This window comes from Petromyzon marinus, chromosome 59, assembly GCF_048934315.1.
Source record: "Petromyzon marinus isolate PM22_M1 ecotype Great Lakes invasive population chromosome 59, UKy_Petmar_22M1.pri1.0, whole genome shotgun sequence".
In the NCBI taxonomy this organism is placed as follows: Eukaryota; Metazoa; Chordata; class Hyperoartia; order Petromyzontiformes; family Petromyzontidae; genus Petromyzon; species Petromyzon marinus.
This window is the reverse complement of record NC_133725.1, coordinates 6,891,087-6,913,195: the sequence shown is the minus strand read 5'-3', so window position 1 is coordinate 6,913,195 and position 22,109 is coordinate 6,891,087. Positions and strand designations below refer to the sequence as shown.

Sequence of the window (22,109 nt, the reverse complement as noted above, 5' to 3'; positions counted from 1 at the left end):
TGTAGTAACTACATTATCAGTGGCGTAGTAACTACATTATCAGTGGTGTAGTAACTACATTTTCAGTGGTGTAGTATCTACATTATCAGTGGTGTAGTGACTACATTATCAGTGGTGTAGGAACTACATTATCAGTGGTGTAGTAACTACATTATCAGTGGTGTAGTGACCACATTATCAGTGGCGTAGTAACTACATTATCAGTGGCGTAGTAACTGCATCATCAGTGGCGTAGTAACTATATTATCAGTGGTGTAGTAACTACATTATCAGTATTATAGTAACTACATTATCAGTGGTATAGTGACTACATTATCAGTGGTGTAGTAACTACATCATCAGTGGTGTAGTGACTACATTATCAGTGACGTAGTGACTACATTATCAGTGGCGTAGTAACTACATTATCAGTGGTGTAGTAACCACATTATCAGTGGTGTAGTAACTACATTATCAGTGGCGTAGTAACTACATTATCAGTGGTGTAGTAACTACATTATCAGTGGCGTAGTAACTACATTATCAGTGGCGTAGTAACTACATTACCAGTGGCGTAGTAACTACATTATCAGTGGTGTAGTAACTACATTATCAGTGGCGTAGTAACTACATTACCAGTGGCGTAGTAACTACATTATCAGTGGCGTGGTAAATACATTATCAGTGGTGTAGTAACTACATTATCAGTGGTGTAGTAACTACATCACCAGTGGTGTAGTAACTACATTATCAATAGTGTAGTAACTACATTATCAGTGGCGTAGTAACTACATTATCAGTGGTGTAGTAACTACATTATCAGTGGCGTAGTAACTACATTTTCAGTGGTGTAGTAACTACATTATCAGTGACGTAGTAACTACATTATCAGTGGTGTAGTAACTACATTATCAGTGGTGTAGTAACCACATTATCAGTGGTGTAGTAACTACATTATCAGTGGCGTAGTAACTACATTATCAGTGGTGTAGTAACTACATTATCAGTGGCGTAGTAACTACATTATCAGTGGCGTAGTAACTACATTACCAGTGGCGTAGTAACTACATTATCAGTGGTGTAGTAACTACATTATCAGTGGCGTAGTAACTACATTATCAGTGGTGTAGTAACTACATTACCAGTGGCGTAGTAACTACATTATCAGTGGTGTAGTAACTACATTACCAGTGGCGTAGTAACTACATTATCAGTGGCGTAGTAACTACATTATCAGTGGCGTAGTAACTACATTACCAGTGGCGTAGTAACTACATTATCAGTGGCGTGGTAAATACATTATCAGTGGTGTAGTAACTACATTATCAGTCATGTAGTAACTACATTATCAGTGGTATAGTGACTACATTATCAGTAGTGTAGTGACTACATTATCAGTTGTGTAGTAACTACATTATCAGTGGTGTAATAACTACATTATCAGTGGCGAAGTAACTACATTATCAGTGGTGTAGTAACTACATTATCAGTGGTGTAGTAACTACATTATCAGTGGTGTAGTAACTACATTATCAGTGGCGTAGTAACTACATTATCAGTGGTGTAGTAACTACATTTTCAGTGGTGTAGTATCTACATTATCAGTGGTGTAGTGACTACATTATCAGTGGTGTAGGAACTACATTATCAGTGGTGTAGTGACTCCATTATCAGTGGTGTAGTAACTACATTATCAGTGGTGTAGTAACTACATCACCAGTGGTGTAGTAACTACATTATCAGTAGTGTAGTAACTACATTATCAGTGGTGTAGTAACTACATTATCAGTGGTGTAGTAACTACATTATTAGTGCTGTAGCAACTACATTATCAGTGGCGTAGTAACTACATTATCAGTGCCGTAGTAACTACATTATTAGTGGCGTAGTAAATACCGTATCAGTGGTGTAGTAACTACATCATTCGTAGTGTAGTAACTACATTATCAATGGTGTAGTAACTACATCATTAGTAGTGTAGTAACTACATTATCAGTTGTGTAGTAACTACGTCATTCGTAGTGTAGTAACTACATTATCAGTGGCGTAGTTATCAGCCCAGGGCGTGCGGCAATCGGTCAGGTGGGGGTCAGCCAATATTTGATTTGTCTCGCACAATCGCACCTCTATGCTATTCTATATCACGGACTCCCCTTGCTCTAATCACATCATTAAATCGGTGGCGTTGTTGGTGTTGTTGTTCTCTTTACGCCAGGGATGGGGAATGTCCAGCCCACGGGCCGTATGAGGCCCGCAACATCATTTTGTGTCTGGCCCTGCAAAAGGCAACCGCAGGCGGGACTCGAAATTCAATAAATCTTGGAGCAAACCTGGAAAAGCATTTGCGAGTAGCAATACCGGCTAACATCATCACACGCCTCGCCAAAGAGAAACAGTTCCAGCCATCGCATTAGGGGCGAGTTAATTAAAATGTTTTACCAAATGTAACGGTTTTAATTTTTTAGTTGATAATTTTGTATGGCCCGCGAATGATGAAAAAATGTTCGCCACCCCTGCTTTACGCTGTTGTTGTAAATAAATCTCTCTCTGGTGCTCAACTCGTAGCTTTGGGCACCACGGGGGGCGAAGGGGAGAAGAGGGGGGGGGCAAGGCACCCCCTTGCCTGCTGATGAGTGACGAGGTCTACTGATGATGATGAGTGACGAGGTCTATTGATGATGATGATGATGAGTTACGAGGTCTATTGATGGTGATGATGATGATGAGTGACGAGGTCTATTGATGATGATGATGATGATGAGTGACGAGGTCTACTGATGATGATGATGAGTTACGAGGTTTATTGATGATGATGATGAGTGACGAGGTCTATTGATGATGATGATGATGATGAGTGACGAGGTCTTTTGATGATGCTGATGATGATGAGTGACGAGGTCTATTGATGATGATGATGAGTGACGAGGTCTATTGATGATGATGATGATGAGTGACGAGGTCTATTGATGATGATGATGATGAGTGACGAGGTCTATTGATGATGATGAGTGACGAGGTCTATTGACAATGATGATGATGATGAGTGACGATGTCTATTGATGATGATAAGTGACGAGTTCTATTGATGATGATGATGATGATGAGTGACGCGGTCTATTGATGATGATGATGATGAGTGACGAGGTCTATTGATGATGATGAGTGACGAGGTCTATTGATGATGATGATGATGAGTGACGCGGTCTATTGATGATGATGATGAGTGACGAGGTCTATTGATGATGATGGTGAGTGACGAGGTCTATTGACGAGGATGATGATGATGAGTGACGAGGTCTATTGATGATGATGATGATGATGAGTGACGAGGTCTATTGACGAGGATGATGATTAGTGACGAGGTCTATTGATGATGATTGATTGTGACTGATGGTCGATGATTGATTGATCACGATGGTTGATGATGATTGCCATTTGGTAATTGATGAAGATGATTGATGATGGTGGTGGCTGACGTATCATTGATAACGTCTGATAATGACAAAGTACCGTAGTTGATTGATAATTGGCAGATGATGCTGATTGATGTCAATAACAACAATTGCTGGTCGATAAATGCGAGATTATTATGATTATACCTCTTCCAAAACTCGTGCCGCTGTCCCGCCTGATGATGCTGGTCGTTGCAATTGCCGGCGAAACGTCACCCAGGCAGTCGAATTGTCAACGTTGCAGTGGGTTTTACTCTCCACCAATACAACCTTTTAGCGCTGTACTAGTAGCGAATCGGCCACGTTTTGTCGACGTGACAAACCCCTTACTAGTTAGCTGCGTGTCGGGTGGTGGTGATGGTGGTGGTGGTGGGTTTCACGACACATTTAAGTTCACGCCACCTAACCACCCCCCCCCCCCAAACAAATGTCTCTATATCGAACCAATCGTAGTTGCACAAATGTGCCGCGTGGCCATGAAAAGCGTCGCCGCAAATTTGTGCATCTCCCCGTAAGCATATTCAGTTGAAACGCAACCGAGTTGCGAGCAGCCGATTGAAAGCAACCGATCGCAACCAGTCGTGGAGGCATCCGCATGCGGTGTGCAATTCGGTTGCGCGCAACCGAATTTGTGGAGTTGCTCACAAGCAACAGCGGAGGTGTCCACACGCAAGCGATGCAGTTGCACGCCACCCTTTGCAGATCACGTCCACGCGTGAGCCAGAGCAGGTTGCACGCAACCAGATTGCAAGCAACTGAGAGCAACTGCTTGCAGAGTCGTGCACGTACAAGCGAGTCCGTATCTTGTGTACACGCGCGCGCGTCTGTGCTAGTTTAGTCTAAATATGCCAGGTGACAGCATGCAACATCCTGCAACTAAATCATCAATTGTCCAGCATTTCAGCCATCCGTGCAAAGTTGTTAATGACCTCAATTAATCGATCAATTCCACAAACCCCTATTCCTGCAAACCCAGACAAGCTATTGCAAACTGCCCAATACAATCTGTAATACATTCCTTCAGGAGATTAAGAATAGAAATTTCAGATTCCATAAAACCGCATTTGGGACATATATTATGTGTATAAAATTATATTATTATTATCTATTTTTTTATTGCCAGAGCGAGCAGCTCCCGATCGCAAGGTTGCGAGTTTAAACCCCGGTTGGGAAGCTAAATCACAGCCCATCATCCCTCGCGGGTCGATAAAATAAGGACCACTCTGTGGGGAAGTCAAACAGCGATTTGTCCTCCCGCCCCATCCACCCCCGCCATAGGAACGTGGAATGTCCCCCAACTAGCTTGGGGCTGTCGATTGAAAATAAGCGCCAATCATGCCTCGAATGCTCAATGCTCAATTGCGCGATGCAAACTCTTCCGAGTATTAACCAGGGCAGCCGCCAGGGGGGGTTTGAACTGCAAACCTCTGCTGCTGTTGCTGCTGCGACGAGCTGGAGAACGCGCCACCACTCGATCCCCGCGTGACCCCATCGCGTGCAGCGGGGGGTGGTAGTGGGAGAGGGGGGGGGTGCCGAAAGAAGACGGTGCCAGCGCGAAACGTCGGACGTTTCGTCCGCGGAGAGCGCCGCGCAAGTTGCGGCGTCCTCGGCCCGTGTACTCCCGGCTCTCTCAAAATATATGCTCTAGAAAAAACCACACCCGTCAGTCACTTTAAAAGGTCTCTGCCTCTTTAGCTCTTGTTCCAAAATACACATCTCTCTCTAGTATATATCGTATCATAATATATCTTTAGTCGTAGCAACAACAACAACAATCTTGCTGTGTTTTAATCCAAGCGAGTATAAATAAAGCACTTTCGGCGTGGGACTGTTCAGACCCGCGGTGGCAGAGTTCATCAGCGCTGAACCATGACCCTGACCCTAACCCTGACCCTAACCCTGACCCTAACTCTGACCCTGACCCTAACCCTGACCCTGACGCTAACTCTGACCCTGACCCTAACCCTGACCCTGACGCTAACCCTGTCCCTAGCCATGGCACTAACCCTAACCCTGACCCTAACCCTGACCTTGACACTAACCCTAACCCTGACCCTAACCCTAACCCTGACCCTAACCCTGACCCTAACTCTGACGCTAACCCTGACCCTTACCCTGACACTAACCCTAACCCTGACCCTGACCCTAACCCTGCCCCTAACTCTGACCCTAACCCTGACCCTAACCCTAACCCTTCTAACCCTAACCCTAACCCCTAAACCCTAACCCTAACCCTGACCCTAACCCTGACCCTAACCCTAACCCTGACCCTAACCCTGACCCTAACCCTAACCCTGACCCTAACTCTGACCCTGACCCTAACCCTGACGCTAACTCTGACCCTGACCCTAACCCTGACCCTGACGCTAACCCTGTCCCTAGCCCTGGCACTAACCCTAACCCTGACCCTAACCCTGACCTTGACACTAACCCTAACCCTGACCCTAACCCTGACCCTGACCCTAACTCTGACCCTAACCCTGACCCTTACCCTGACACTAACCCTAACCTTGACCCTGACCCTAACCCTGCCCCTAAATCTGACCCTAACCCTGACCCTGACAGTAACCCTGACCCTAACCCTGACCCTAACCCTGACCCTAACCCTGACCTTGACACGAACCCTAACCATGACTCTAACCCTAACCCTGACCCTGACCCTAACCCTGACCCTGACTCTAACCCTGACCCTGACTCTAACCCTGACACTAACCTTGAACCTGACCCTAACTCTGACCTTGACCTATCCCTGACACTAACCCTGACTCTAACCCTGACACTAACCCTGACCCTGACCCTAACCCTGGCCCTAACCCTAACCCTGGCCCTAACCCTGACCCTGACCATAACCCTGACCATAACCCTGACCCTAACCCTGATCCTGACCCTAACCCATGCTCGCCACGAACATCGCAGCTCTGCACACACAACGTGGGGCTCGTCGTGAGCTAAAGCAGGCTTGAGCCTGGGTAGAAGTGCTCGCATGTGCGATGACCGGACCGTGCACAAACAGCAGTCATGTGGCGGTGTCGGTGGCGGTGTCGGTGGTGGTGGTGGCTACGCTACACGTGGCTGCCTGTGCTCCGGCGCTGTGGACACAGCAGCAGCGAAGGGTTGGTGGATCACGCGCAGATGTTGTGTAAAACTCCCTTCCCGTTTGGACGTCGAGGAGGAACCGCATTCACCTGGCATCGCCAGGTGAATGGCGACACAGTAAAACAAAAAAATGTGTGGGCTCCACCTGATTCAGCTGTGCGGGATAGAGTGTTTCCCCCACGCTCCCGGTTTCCTCCCGCACGTGAACACTCAACCATTGGCCCATGACACCTTAACACGTGGAGCATCGCAGAGCATGGTGGGCGATCGTTGGTAGCGACGGCTCCTCGCCACCGCGTGGCTGCTGCTGCCTCCACGCTCCTCGTCTGTGGCTCCTCCTTCTGGCGCCTCCTCTGAGTCGTCCTCTCTCTCTCTCTCTCTGAGTCGTCCTCTCTCTCTCTCTCTGAGTCGTCCTCTCTCTCTGAGTCGTCCTCTCTCTCTCTCTGAGTCGTCCTCTCTCTCTCTCTCTGAGTCGTCTCTCTCTCTCTCTCTGAGTCGTCCTCTCTCTCTCTGAGTCGTCCTCTCTCTCTCCGAGTCGTCCTTTCTCTCTCTGAGTCATCCTCTCTCTCTGAGTCGTCCCCTCTTTCTCTCTCTGAGTCGTTCTCTCTCTGAGTCGTTCTCTCTCTCTGAGTCGTCCTCTCTCTCTCTGAGTCGCTCTCTGTCTCTCCCTGAGTCGTCCTCTCTCTCTGAGTCGTCCTCTCTCTCCGAGTCGTCCTTTCTCTCTCTGAGTCATCCTCTCTCTCTGAGTCGTCCCCTCTTTCTCTCTCTGAGTCGTTCTCTCTCTGAGTCGTTCTCTCTCTCTGAGTCGTCCTCTCTCTCTCTGAGTCGCTCTCTGTCTCTCCCTGAGTCGTCCTCTCTCTCTCTCTGAGTCGTCCCCTCTCTCTCTCTCTGAGTCGCTCTCTGTCTCTCTCTGGGTCGTCCCCTCTCTTTCTTCTCTCTACGAGAGCGATGAGCTGGTACAGTGACGAATACCTGAACCGGGCCTGGGCCTCGTCTAGGTCGACTCAGTCTTTAAAAAAAAACAGTGTTACCTGGTGCAGTGCATAATCTAAACTAAACTTGTAGTTGTTTTTATTTTACCAGGTAAGGCCCCATTGAGCTGTCAAGCAGCGAACCCGGCCACAAGCTCAACGAAGTGGCTTATCATCACGTGGACATTTATAGCAGGAGACAAATACTTTATAAACGCAAGTTTACTCTATGCGTTTATAAAGAGACAAATCCACGCGGCCACCACGGGGAGAGAGACACGCAAACTCCAAATATACAGCAGGCATCGTCAGGGTCGGAATCGAACCCATGACCTCCTGAAACGTCAATCACCTGGCGGTCAAACCGATATCTGTTTTTTTAACTTCTCTGAGCTGTAATTTGGCAAAATTAAGCGCAGAACTAAATCTCATTTGATGCCTTCTTTTTGTGCAGTCATTTGTGGCCGGTCTGAGACCATCAACTCACTCACAACGCAGTCTGTGTGAGCCTATGGGGTTCTATGTGAGTCTCTATCGTTCACTCGCGTTTGAAAAATATAATCGGTCCGAGACCATCAAACTCACTCATTTCCCTTAAGAACCCAGCTTAATCACAACTCAATCTGTGTGAGCCTATGTGGGGCTTTATCTTTCACTGACTTCAAAAATATAGTCGGTCTGAGACCATCAAACTCACTCGCATTCCTTCAGAACCCGGCTTAATCACAACTCAATCTGTGTGAGCCTCTGGGTCTCCACGTGAGTCTCTATCGTTCACTCGTCCTTCAAAAATATCGTTGGGACTGACTGTTTTTTGGCCCACTCACCGCGTGTGTGGGAGGGCGAAGACACAGCGGATAGCGTTGGTTGGTCTTGGTGGATCCCGGTGGGTTATTGTGGGTTCTTGTGGGTTCTTGTGGGTGCTGGTAGGTCCTGGTGGGTTCTGGTGGGTTTTGGTGGGGGTAGGTGGGGTAGGTGGGTCCTGGTCAGTTCTAGTTGGGTTATGGTTCCGTCTAGGCGGATCTGGGTGGGTCTAGGTGGGTTCTGGTGGGTTCTAGTAGGCTGCGGTGAGTCTAGGTGGGTCTAGGTGGGTCTGGGTGGGTCTAGGTGGGTTCTGGTGGGTTCTAGTAGGCTGCGGTGAGTCTAGGTGGGTCTAGGTGGGTCTGGGTGGGTCTAGGTGGGTTCTGGTGGGGCTTCTGGTGGGTTTTGGTAGGTTTTGGGTCTGGATGGCTTTTGGTGGGTTCCATTGGGTTCTGGTAGGTTCTGGTGAGCTTATGTAGGTCTTTACGGGTTTGGTGGGTCTGGGTGGGTCCTGCTGGATCCTGGTGGGTCTAGGCGGGTACTGGTGGGACTAAGTGGGTCTAGGTGGATCTGGATGGGTCCTGGTGGGTCTAGGTGGGTCCAAGTGGGTCCAGGTGGGTCCTGGGTGGGTGCCCCCACGTTACTCGTGCCAGGCCGGGTGCGAGAAGGTGATGTTGTAGGCCCTGGCCCAGCGGCCGAACACCCGCTTCTCGGTGAGGAAGCGGTGGTGGCTCCCGCGGCGCCCGCGCTCGTGCCAGATGTACATTGAGCACTCGTCGGCGCCCGCTGGCTCGTAGTAGTGGTACGGCACGCGCCGGTGCTGGGGGGACCTGGCGCCACGCGCGCAGAGAGGGCGTCGGTCGTCGTCATCGTCGTCATTGCCGAAGCCATTATCGTTGTCATCGTCACTGTCGAAGCCATTGTCGTTGTCATCGTCACTGTCGAAGCCATTGTCGTCGTCATCGTCGTCACTGTCGAAGTCATTGTCGTCATTGTCGTCGTCGTCATCGTCACTGTCGAAGCCATTGTCGTCTTCATCATCGTCATTGACGAAGCCATCATCGTCATTGACGTCATTGACGAAGCCATCGTCGTCGTCATCGTCGTCATTGCCGAAGCCATCGTCGTCATCGTTGTCATTGCCGAAGCCATCGTCGTCGTCATCGTCGTCATTGCCGAAGCCATTGTCGTCATCATCGTCGTCATTGTCGAAGCCATCGTCGTCATCATCGTCGTCATTGCCGAAGCCATCATCGTCGTCATCGTCGTCATTGCCGAAGCCATCGTCGTCGTCATCGTCGTCATTGCCGAAGCCATCGTCGTCGTCATTGTCGTCATTGCCGAAGCCATCGTCGTCGTCATCGCCGTCACTGTCGAAGCCATCGTCGTCGTCATCATCGTCATTGCCGAAGCCATTGTCGTCATCATCGTCGTCATTGCCGAAGCCATCGTCGTCGTCATCGTCATTGCCGAAGCCATCGTCGTCATCGTTGTCATTGCCGAAGCCATCGTCGTCGTCATTGTCGTCATTGTCGAAGCCATCGTCGTCATCATCGTCGTCATTGCCGAAGCCAACGTCGTCGTCATCGTCGTCATTGCCGAAGCCATCGTCATCATCATCGTCGTCATTGCCGAAGCCATCGTCGTCGTCATCGTCGTCATTGTCGAAGCCATCGTCGTCGTCATCGTCGTCATTGCCGAAGCCATCGTCGTCGTCATCGTCGTCATTGCCGAAGCCATTGTCGTCGTCATCGTTGTCGTCATCATCATCATCGTCATTGTCTCCGTCGTTAACATCGTCGCCGTCGCCGTCATCACCGTGATTGTTGTTGTCATCGTCATCCTCGTCATCATTGTCATCATCGAAGTCATTGTCATCGTCATCATGAGCGTCATCATCATTGGTGTATCGTAGGGAGCTGTGCTGCGTGGTGTAATGTAGGGGGGGGGGCGGCGGTTGTGTTGGGTGATGGAGTGGGGGGCCACTGGCTCACTTGCAGTAGCTGGGGGGCACCATCCCATACACGTGCAGGCGGTCGCACACGTCCAGAGAGACGCCCATCGTGAACCAGCCAGTGCTCAGCCAGGACTGCGATGACTTCCTGTGGGCACAAAGACAAAGATCCCCCGTGTAGCCTTAACGGACTGTTGAGGCAAGTGCTGTTGGCGAGCACCTATGAAGGCCAGCACAGCACACGAGGGGGCTGGTGGCCAGCACCACGCCGGTCGCATTTGTCTCCCCAGTGACGATGTTTACACACTTCACCAGGTACTCATTTGAGGCTGAGTCGACCTAGGAGAGACCCAGGACCGGTTCAGATATTTGTCGCCAGTGTTGGCCATGAGCGGGATATCGTACTCGGCTCGCCGGGTTCATAGTGCAGCGCTCTAACCGTTACACCACCCCTCCCAACCCTGTGGGCACTAAAAGATCAAAGAAGAAGATCCCCCGTGTAGCCTTAACAGACTGTTGGGGCAAGTGGCTGATAGCGAGCAGCACCTATGAAGGCCGGCAGTGCCGAATTATCCTAGTAGCAAAAGTAGCTACACATGATGCTACGGGCCCCGCACTTTAAAGGGCCCCACGCTAAATGCGTTCAAGCTATCAATTCCGTTTCAGCGGTTCTGCACTTGCTCTATTACTATAGTACTATACTGCCTTCAACTTTTATGAACGACTGGGTGTTTGAGGTTAGCGATTTGTGGTATTATCTGGCTGTGTAGCAAATGAAAAAATACAATGACTTTACTGTGCAAGTTAAAAATTTGTGTTTTAATATTTAAGTGTGTGTTTTTTTTTTCATTTAGGGCCCCTTTATAACATATGCTACAGGTCCCACACCATCTTAATCCGGCACTACCTGTGGGCACACGCACAAGGCCACACGCTTGTATTCACAATCATATACGGGATGCACATGAGCCTCGTGTGTACTTGCACACACACACACGTGTGTATGTACACACGTGTGTGTGCATGTAGCCTTTTCACAGAGCGTTGGGGAGCTGGTGGCTGTAATCTCGTCCAGGCCCACGGTTTAACCCCCTATTGCTGATGTTTGCACACTGGTGTAGCGACGTTAAATGGGTTACTACGGCGCGTAGCGCCGAGTGCCGTTGAAATATGCACAGAGGCTAACACACCGTGCAGTACCACTCAGTGGGTCACTAGGGTCATGGTACTGGGTGCTAGCATGAGGAAGCCTGATGAGTCCTACCGACAGAGTAGGGGATTGCAGCCTCGACCAGCGCCGCAGGGAATCACAAACAGTGTGCCACTGGAAGAGTGCGGTGGTGGTGGTAGGGGCCATGTGAGGACAGGTCACTCCGACACCGGGTGAAGCACGTGATGGGCCGGGGTGTGGGCCAAAGGTGAACGAATGGGGCACGGGGGGGAGTAGCTGAGAATGTCTAGAGATAATATAATAATAAAATAAGACAATAAAATTCTCACGACGTTTCGGCCACAACACAAGTAGCCTTCTTCAGGTGAAAGAACAGAACTGTCGGGACGACAAGCTCTGTCGTCCCGACAGTACTGTTCTTTCACCTGAAGAAGGCTACTTGTGTTGTGGCCGAAACGTCGTGAGCATTTTATTGCTTTATTTTATTATTTTATTCTCATTCTACGTGTCTTTACCGAAAGAAACCAAAGAAGATGAATCATTGCAGTCACGAAAGCTTTAAATCGAAATTTAATTTTTCGATTAAAAGCTTTCGTGACTGCAAGGATTCATCTTCTTTGGTTCTTTCGGTAAAGTCACGTAGAATGTGTTATTTTATTTATCAATTTATTATTTTATTCTCATTCTACGTGACTTTCCTGAAAGAACCAAAGAAGTCGAAATTTAATGTCTAGAGAGTTCCCGAAAGAGGCGTGGTTATGGGCGGAGCCAGAAAGAGAACAGGTGCGGTGTAGCCTGGAACCGTCGGGAATATTCTGGACGTAGGGCGCGGCCGAGGGCGGAGCCAGGCGAGCGCCGAGAGAGATAAAAAGGAAGCCCCGATCACAGATCCGGGCTGTCTGCAGGCGAAGTTGAACCCAAGTGCTGCGTCTTCGTCCCCGTCTTCGACATCGATTGACCCGATTGCAGTTATCCCGTATGCAAGAGAAATAGGTGTACAGCAAAACCTTGGATTGCGAGTAACGTGGTCTGCGAGCGTTTTGCAAGACGAGCAAAACATTTTAATGAGTTTTAATTTGATAAACGAGCGAGGGTCTTGCAATACGAGTAGTGCGTGTACGCTTTGTACTGCCGAGCGTCACGTGATCACAACTGAGCCAATGGTTCTTCTCTCTCTCGCTGCGGGATTGTGGGTAATCGTCTCCCATGCTCGGTCTCAGTCGGCGTGCCTCGCTCGTATAGTCAACATCTGTGCGAGCGTTTACTGTTTACTATAGTACTATAGTGTTGTGACCACGTGTATACTGTTTACTATAGTACTATAGTGTTGTGACCACGTGTATACTATTTACTATAGTATTGTATAGTGTTGTGACCACGTGTATACTGTTTACTATAGTATTGTATAGTGTTGTGACCACGTGTATACTGTTTACTATAGTATTGTATAGTGTTGTGACCACATGTATACTGTTTACTACAGTACTATAGTGTTGTGACCACGTGTGTACTGTTTACTAAAGTGTTGTGACCACGTGTATACTTCTTCTTTGGTTCTTTCGGTAAAGTCACGTAGAATGAGAATAAAATAATAAAATAAAACAATAAAATTCTCACGACGTTTCGGCCACAACACAAGCGGCCTTCATCAGGTGAAGGGACGAGACTGTCTGGAGGACACTCCAGTGCTGTCCTCCAGACAGTCTCGTCCCTTCACCTGATGAAGGCCGCTTGTGTTGTGGCCGAAACGTCGTGAGAATAGTGTTATTTTATTTTATCAATTTATTATTTTATTCTCATTCTACGTGACTTTACCGAAAGAACCAAAGAAGATGAATCCTTGCAGTCACGAAAGCTTTAAATCGAAACACGTGTATACTGTTTACTACAGTATAGTGTTGTGACCACGTGTATACTGTTTACTATAGTGTCGTGACCACGTGTATACTGTTTACTACAGTATAGTGACCACGTGTGTACTGTTTACTACAATATAGTGTTGTGACCACGTGTATACTGTTTACTACAGGACAATAGTGTTGTGACCACGTGTATACTGTTTACTACAGTATAGTGTTGTGACCACGTCTATACTGTTTACTACAGTATAGTGTTGTGACCACGTGTATACTGTTTACTACAGTGTTGTGACCACGTGTATACTGTTTACTACAGTACTATAGTGTTGTGACCACGTGTATACTATTTACTACAGTGTTGTGACCACGTGTGTGTGCGTAAAGCATTTTTTTTTATTTTGTGTCCAAGTGGAGTGACTGTTCTTTAGTAACTATGCTGCAACAATGGCACCCGTGAATGAGGCTGTAGCAGTGCGAGCGATGAATCTGTTTTAACTACAATGCAATGTTATAATTTCCGCGAAATCCTCAAAAGGAGGCGAAAAGCGGGCGTCATTGGGATAGGTTCCTTGTTAAAGTCGCACAAAATAAAAAAAATTCCAGTGAGCCAACATATGGCAGTGAAAGTCGTCCTACACAATAACCCTCCTCCTCTCTCTCGTCTCCCTCACACCAGCCACGATTAAATTTGATTACTTTATATTAAATTTAAATAATAAAAATATAAAAAAGGTATTTTGTATTAATAATTTTTACATGAATATTTTTGGGTCGTGGAACGAATAATCTGAATTTCCCTTATTTCTTATGGGGAAATTCGCTTTGACATACGAGTGCTTTGGATTACAAACACGTTTTCGGAACGAATTATGCTCGCAATCCAAGGTTTTACTGTATTGTGGTCTTATGCGTAACAATGGTTAGAATAGGTGCATTTAGTCCCGTGTGTAATGGTGTTGCATAAAGTGTAGAATAAACGTTGTTGCCTCCTAAATAGCGTCTCTGAATGACTCACTACACTTGCACCAGATATTAATTTCAATCAGAATCAGAATATTGATTAATACTGAAGTAATCCGATGAGCTCTACAACTCTTTCTTTAACAGATGTCCAGTAGGGGCGGGTAAGAACGTTACAACAACAAACACAATGCAAAACCACCCAAACATATACACATTAAACTAAACCATCCCCATTCTACCAGGCAAAGCCCACTGAGGCATTCACTTATTTGTCAAAAGTGACCTGGCCACAAAGGATAGCTCAACAAACTGGACAATGTAAAGCAGCAAAATTATAATAAAGTATTAAAGCTTTCGTGACTGCATAAAATTACTCATTGGTTTTTTTCGGTAAAGTCACGTGTGTAGAAATACAATAAAATTATATTAAAACAAAGAACAATCACGACGTTTCGATCACAACGCAAGCGATCTTCATCAGGTGTCAAGAACAAATCACGGAGGTAAAATACAACAAAAAGATGAGAGACGAGAATTCAACAAACCTGAAAAAACATTATGTGAAGCCACATCCAGTCAGGCCAACAACACAGTTAGACACAGACACTTTCTGGTTTCAACGCATGTTTCTAAATGTCGAAAGGGAAAAACCAGAGGACCCGGAGAAAAAATCCACACGACCGTGGGGGAGGACATGCATACAGCAGGCGTCAGGGTCGGGGGGTACGTGCGGGGTCAGTGGGGGTAGGAGCGGGGTCAGTGGGGGTAGGGGACGGGGTCAGTGGGGGTAGGAGCGGGGTTAGTGGGGGTAGGGGACGGGGTCAGTGGGGGTAGGGGACGGGGTCAGTGGGGGTAGGGGCGGGGTCAGTGGGGGTAGGGGACGGGGTCAGTGGGGGTAGGAGCGGGGTCAGTGGGGGTAGGGGACGGGGTCAGTGGGGGTAGGGGACGGGGTCAGTGGGGGTAGGAGCGGGGTCAGTGGGGGTAGGGGACGGGGTCAGTGGGGGTAGGAGCGCGGTCAGTGGGGGTAGGGGACGGGGTCAGTGGGGGTAGGAGCGGGGTCAGTGGGGGTAGGAGTGGGGTCAGTAGGGGTAGGGGCGGGGTCAGTGGGGGTAGGAGCGGGGTCAGTGGGGGTAGGAGCGGGGTCAGTGGGGGTAGGGGCGGGGTCAGTGGGGGTAGGAGCGGGGTCAGTGGGGGTAGGGGACGGGATCAGTGGGGGTAGGAGCGGGGTCGGTGGGGGTAGGGGTGGGGTCAGTGGGGGTAGGGGCGGGGTCAGTTGGGGTAGGAGCGGGGTCAGTGGGGGTAGGGGACGGGATCAGTGGGGGTAGGGGACGGGATCAGTGGGGGTAGGGGACGGGGTCAGTGGGGGTAGGGGCGGGGTCAGTGGGGGTAGGAGCGGGGTCAGTGGGGGTAGGGGCGGGGTCAGTGGGGGTAGGAGCGGGGTCAGTGGGGGTAGGAGCGGGGTCAGTGGGGGTAGGGGGCGGGGTCAGTGGGGGTAGGGGCGGGGTCAGTGGGGGTAGGGGTGGGGTCAGTGGGGGTAGGGGCGGGGTCAGTCGAGGTAGGGGCGGGGTCAGTGGGGGTAGGAGCGGGGTCAGTGGGGGTAGGGGACGGGGTCAGTTCGGGTAGGGGCGGGGTCAGTGGGGGTAGGGGACGGGATCAGTGGGGGTAGGGGACGGGATCAGTGGGGGTAGGGGACGGGGTCAGTGGGGGTAGGGGCGGGGTCAGTGGGGGTAGGAGCGGGGTCAGTGGGGGTAGGGGCGGGGTCAGTGGGGGTAGGAGCGGGGTCAGTGGGGGTAGGAGCGGGGTCAGTGGGGGTAGGGGGCGGGGTCAGTGGGGGTAGGGGCGGGGTCAGTGGGGGTAGGGGTGGGGTCAGTGGGGGTAGGGGCGGGGTCAGTCGAGGTAGGGGCGGGGTCAGTGGGGGTAGGAGCGGGGTCAGTGGGGGTAGGGGACGGGGTCAGTTCGGGTAGGGGCGGGGTCAGTGGGGGTAGGAGCGGGGTCAGTGGGGGTAGGAGCGGGGTCAGTGGGGGTAGGAGCGGGGTCAGTGGGGGTAGGAGCGGGGTCAGTGGGGGTAGGAGCGGGGTCAGTGGGGGTAGGAGCGGGGTCAGTGGGGGTAGGAGCGGGGTCAGTGGGGGTAGGGGCGGGGTCAGTGGGGGTAGGGGCGGGGTCAGTGGGGGTAGGGACGGGGTCAGTGGGGGTAGGGGACGGGGTCAGTTCGGGTAGCAGTTCGCTGGCTTCACCCCGAAGACCAGAATCTGTGTAGGCTCTCTCTCTGCCCCTTCTACTTCAGAGAGGGCCAAGCTCTGTTGAAGCCCCACCACTGACACGGGGTCGGGCTGCTGTGTCTCTGGGTGGGCTTCGTGGAAAGCGGGGAAGAGGAAGTGGGGGGTGGGGGTGGGTGGATGAGGTGGGGGGGGGGAGGTGGTGGTGGGGGGGGGGAGAGAAGGTGAGGGTGGGGAGGTGTGGAGGGGTAGAAGGTGGGTGGGGAGGAGGTGGGTGGGGAGGAGGTGGGAGGAGGTGAGGGGGTTGTGGGGGTGGGGGAGAGGAGGTGAGGGAGTGAGGAGGTGAGGGGTTTGGGGGAGTTGGGGGGGGAGGAGATGGGGGGGGTGAGGAAGGGGGGGGGGGAACGATCGTGCGTAGCAGTGGGTTGGTATGGGGGGTGTATAGAGAGGTTTGAGGCGACTGCAAAAACCCAAATCCCTCCTTAAGAGCGACAAGATGATAACCACAACAACAACAACAAGACCACCAACAACAACAACCAACCAACCAATCATCATCATCATCATCCGACCGTCGCCCGCTCACCTGTCCTTGCCCGTCTCGTGCCTGAAGAGCTCGTCGAAGGTGCGCATCTTGCGGGGCGTCACGATGTGGGCCCGCAGGCGAGGCACGGCCCTGGCGAGCCGCCGCAGGAGGCCGAACGTGGGGCCCTTTCCGCCGGCTCGCATGCGGTCCGAGGGGCCCCAGAAAACCACAGCGGCGCCGGGGTGCGTCGCGTTGCCGGCCCAGAGCAAGTGCCCGTGGTGCTGCCGTGGGCGGACGGGGAGGGTGGCGTGGGGGATAGTGGTAATAATAGCAATAATAGTAGTAGTAGGAATAGTAGTAGTAGTAGTAATAGCAGTAGTCATAATTAGAGGCCGACCGAAATACGGTTTCGGTTTCGGCGCTGAAGGTCGGCCAATGGCCTCTTTCGGCATAGTTTCGGTTTCAGCCGAAAGTAAAAAAAAAAAATTACTTTCGGTTTCGGCCGAAACGGGACATTGACTTTCGGTCGTCGTTCGTCAACCGAAGATCTGTTTTTAGAATTTAACGCTAAGTGCTACGTCTATCAACTCTGCCTATCGGCCGGTCAGTCGGCGCTAGGCAATCCTATGCGATAGGTTGTAAACACACACACACGTACACACAAACACACACACACACACGTCAGCAGCAGCAGCAGCAGAAGTAGCTTGGGAGCGAGGTTACAGCCACAACCATGCAGTCTGCTAATGTATATCCGACCGGTCAAGAGATGGCAGCCTGCATCTCCATCCGTGGGTGGAGTCTCTTTGGCGAGATGACAACAAAGTGCCTCTGTTGTCTGTTCTCAGCCGCCTGCCCGCCTTGGCTTTTATGTGTTGCGTTCGCTTCAGTCTACACGCGTGTTGATACCGAGATTCGAAGTCTGACAATTAGAGGCCGACCGAAATTCGGTTTTGGTTTCGGCGCCGAGAGTTGGCCAATGGCCTCTTTCGAATTAGTTTCCGTTTCGGCCGAAGTCAAAAAGTTAACTTTCGGTTTCAAAGTAAATTTTTTACTTTCAGTTTCAAAGTTAATTTTAACTTTCGGTTTCTAAGTTAATTTTTAACTTTCGGTTTCAAAGTTAATTTTTTACTTTCGGTTTCAAAGTTAATTTTTAACTTTCGGTTTCAAAGTTAATTTTTAACTTTCGGTTTCAAAGTGAATTTTTAACTTTCGGTTTCAAAGTTAATTTTTAACTTTCGGTTTCAAAGTTAATTTTTTACTTTCGGTTTACTTTCGGCTTCGGCCGAAAGTAATTTTTTAACTTTCGGTTTCGGCTGAAATCAGAAATTCAGTTTCGGTCGGCCTCTAGTAATAATAGTCGTAGTAATTATAGTGATAATACTAGTAGTAATAATAGTACTAGTCGTAGTAATAATAGTCATAATAACATTAGTCGTAATAGTAGTAGTAATACAATAATAGTAATAATAGTAGTAGTAACAATAGTAGTAGTAGTAGTAATAGTAAAATAATAGTAGTAATAGTAATAATAGTAGTATTAATAGTAATAGTGGTATTAATTGTAAAATAATAGTAGTAATAGTAATAATAGTCATAATAACATTAGTCGTAATAGTAGTAGTAATAAAATAACAGTAGTAATAGTAATAATAGTAGTAGTAATAATAGGAGTAATAGTAGTAATAGTAAAATAATAGTAGTAATAGTAATAATAGTAGTAATAGTATTAATTGTAAAATAATAGTAGTAATAGTAGTAGCAGGGGTACGCTAGACCGCTCCCCGTGACAGCACGTGGGCGAGACACCTTCCACGTCACAAAGCCCCGCCCCGCCCCGGCCACGCCCCCGACCACGCCCCCGCCCCGCCCACCCACCTTGACGAGGTGAGCCACGCTGGAGTGAGCCACCACGCGCAGGGTGGTGCGCGAGCCGACGTCACGCTCGTAGCCGCGCGTGGGGGCGTCGTTCATGCGGATGACGCACTCCGTGCTGTCCACCGCGGGGCCCAGGCCCGCCCCCAGCAGGTGGCCCGAGCTCGTGATGAGGGCGCAGTCGCCACAGCGCATGCGCAGCGGCTGTGATAGGCGGGCGGGGGGGTTGGGTTGGGGGGGGGGTGTTGGGGTCAACGGGTTCCGAGGTCAAGGGCATCATCATCAGCATCGTTAGCAGCATCATCAGTATTATCGGTTTCATCATGGGCAGGAACATCATCAATATCATCATCATCAGTATCATCAGTATCATCATCAGTATCATCATCAGCATCTTCAGCAGCAGCATCGGCATCATCAACATCATCTTATTGTTTGCAGAAGCATCGGCGTCATCATCAGCAGCAGTATCAGCAGCAGTATCAGCAGCCTCGTCATCATCACCATCATCAGCAGCAGTATCAGGAGCAGTATCAGCAGCCTCGTCATCATAATCCTCATCAGCAGCAGTATCAGCAGCCTCGTCATCGTCATCAGCAGCAGTATCAGCAGCAGTATCAGCAGCCTCGTCATCATCACCATCATCAGCAGCAGTATCAGCAGCCTCGTCATCATCAGCAGCAGCAGTATCAGCAGCAGTATCAGCAGCCTCGTCATCATAATCCTCATCAGCAGCAGTATCAGCAGCCTCGTCATCGTCATCAGCAGCAGTATCAGCAGCCTCGTCATCATCATCAGTATCAGCAGCAGCAGTATCAGCAGCCTCGTCACCATAATCCTCATCAGCAGCAGTATCAGCAGCCTCGTCACCATCATCAGCAGCAGTATCAGCAGCAGTATCAGCAGCCTCGTCATCATCACCATCATCAGCAGCAGTATCAGCAGCCTCGTCACCATCATCAGCAGCAGTATCAGCAGCAGTATCAGCAGCCTCGTCATCATCACCATCATCAGCAGCAGTATCAGCAGCCTCGTCACCATCATCAGCATCATCAACGGCAGCATTGTCATCATCCGACAAAGAAAAAAAAACAACCAACCTCACAACCCATGGTAACGTGGAGTGGGCCGCACCTGCTGCCCGTGGATGGAGGCGTACCCCGGCAGGATGTAGACTCCGCGGGGGTCCATGCCCCTCTCCCCGTGGGGGGACGCCGGGCGGGAGAGGGGACCCCCGGGGTGGCTCCCCACGACCATCAAGTCCTCCTGGAGGAGCAGAGAGCCGTAGAGGAGCAGGGCGGCCACCATCCCGCAGGCAGCCACGCACAGCAGCAGCGGCACCCCCGTCTGTGCGTGGGGGGGGGGGGGGTGGGGGGAGGTTGGAGTGGAGTGGGGGAGTGAGCGGTATGGATAGAAGGACATTCGTTCATTCATTCATTCATCCATTCGTTCATTCGTTGCTCGTCGTTCAATTCGTGGGTTAGGCCACGTGGCGATCCCCGATTCAGGTTTGCGTCGTCAAGACCACCACACAGCGCGGTCCGAGCGTCAATGAAATTGAATAGGCCACGTGGCCAAAGGCACCACGCACAATCGACGTTCGACACGTCGATTGTGCGTGGGTCGGTGGGTGGGTGGGGTGAGTGGGAGCGTGGGGTAGGAGGGTGGGTGAGTGGGTGGGTGTGTGAAATGGTGAGTGTCGTGGTAGGATGGTGAGTGGGTGGGTAGGTGAGTGGGAGCGTGTAGTAGGAGGATGGGTGGGCGGGTGAGAGGGTGATTTCGTGGTAGAATGGTGAGTGGGAAGGCGAGTGGGTGGATGAGTGGAAGGGCGACTGTTGCGGTCAATCGATAAGTTGCAGGATGAGTGGTGTGGTCGGAGGAAGAGTGGGAGGGTGAGTGAGTGGGAAGGTGAGTGGGTAAGTGAATGAGTTGAGTGAGTGTCGCGGTCAGAGGGTGAGTGAATGGGCGAGTGAGTGAGTGGGAAAGCGAGTGGGTAGGTGAATGAGAGGGTGAGTTTGTGGTTGTGGGTTTCAGTGGAAGAGTGAGTGAGTGTGTAAACGGGAAGGCGAGTGGGTAGGTGAATTAGAGGGTGAGTTTGTGGTTGTGGGTTTCAGTGGAAGAGTGAGTGAGTGTGTAAATGGGAAGGCGAGTTGGCAAGTGAATGAGAGGGTGAGTTTATGGTTGTGAGTTTGATTGGAAGAGTGAGTGAGTGTGTAAATGGGAAGGCGAGTGGGTAGGTGAATGAGAGGTTGAGTTTATGGTTGTGAGTTTGAGTGGAAGAGTGAGTGAGTGTGTAAATGGGAAGGCGAGTGGGTAGGTGAATGAGAGGTTGAGTTTATGGTTGTGAGTTTGAGTGGAAGAGTGAGTGAGTGTGTAAATGGGAAGGCGAGTGGGTAGGTGAATGAGAGGGTGAGTTTGTGGTTGTGAGTTTGAGTGGAAGAGTGAGTGAGTGTGTAAATGGAAAGGCGAGTGGGGAGGTGAATGAGAGGGTGAGTTTGTGGTTGTGGGTTTCAGTGGAAGAGTGAGTGAGTGTGTAAATGGGAAGGCGAGTGGGCAAGTGAATGAGAGGGTGAGTTTATGGTTGTGAGTTTGATTGGAAGAGTGAGTGAGTGTGTAAATGGGAAGGCGAGTGGGTAAGTGAATGAGAGGTTGAGTTTATGGTTGTGAGTTTGAGTGGAAGAGTGAGTGAGTGTGTAAATGGGAAGGCGAGTGGGTAGGTGAATGAGAGGTTGAGTTTATGGTTGTGAGTTTGAGTGGAAGAGTGAGTGAGTGTGTAAATGGAAAGGCGAGTGGGTAGGTGAATGAGAGGGTGAGTTTGTGGTTGTGGGTTTCAGTGGAAGAGTGAGTGAGTGTGTAAATGGGAAGGCGAGTGGGTAGGTGAATGAGAGTGTGAGTTTGTGGTTGTGAGTTTGAGTGGAAGAGTGAGTGAGTGTGTAAATGGGAAGGCGAGTGGGTAAGTGAATGAAAGGTTGAGTTTGTGGTTGTGGGTTTCAGTGGAAGATTGAATGAGTGTGTAAATGGGAAGCGAGTGGATAGGTGAATGAGAGGGTGAGTTTGTGGTTGTGAGTTTGAGTGGAAGAGTGAGTGTGTGTGTGTGTGAACGGGAAGGCGCGTGGGTAGGTGAATGAGAGGGTGAGTTTGTGGTTGTGGGTTTCAGTGGAAGAGTGAGTGAGTGTGTGAACGGGAAGGCGAGTGGGTAAGTGAATGAGAGGGTGAGTTTGTGGTTGTGAGTTTGAGTGGAAGAGT

The 22,109-nt window shown here is 50.1% G+C and overlaps 1 protein-coding gene across 2 annotated transcripts in view; it reads right to left on the bottom strand.

Annotated features, from left to right (window-relative positions):
• Positions 1-5,755: 5,755 nt before the first annotated feature.
• Positions 5,756-22,109, bottom strand: part of LOC116955377 (alpha-N-acetylgalactosaminide alpha-2,6-sialyltransferase 5-like) — a 28,949-nt gene continuing 12,595 nt past the window's right edge. The window contains exons 1-5 of one of the 2 annotated variants that reach the window (XM_032976408.2): positions 19,964-20,038; positions 18,867-19,067; positions 17,049-17,269; positions 10,294-10,401; positions 5,756-9,129 (exon numbers count right to left, since the gene is read on the bottom strand). In XM_032976408.2, coding sequence (XP_032832299.1) covers positions 8,940-9,129; positions 10,294-10,401; positions 17,049-17,269; positions 18,867-19,067; positions 19,964-19,975 — 732 coding nt within the window. In that variant the 5' untranslated portion in view covers positions 19,976-20,038 and the 3' untranslated portion in view covers positions 5,756-8,939. Of the gene's footprint in view, positions 9,130-10,293; positions 10,402-17,048; positions 17,270-18,866; positions 19,068-19,963; positions 20,211-22,109 lie in introns of those variants that run through there. The other variant, XM_032976407.2, reaches the window with a different exon arrangement.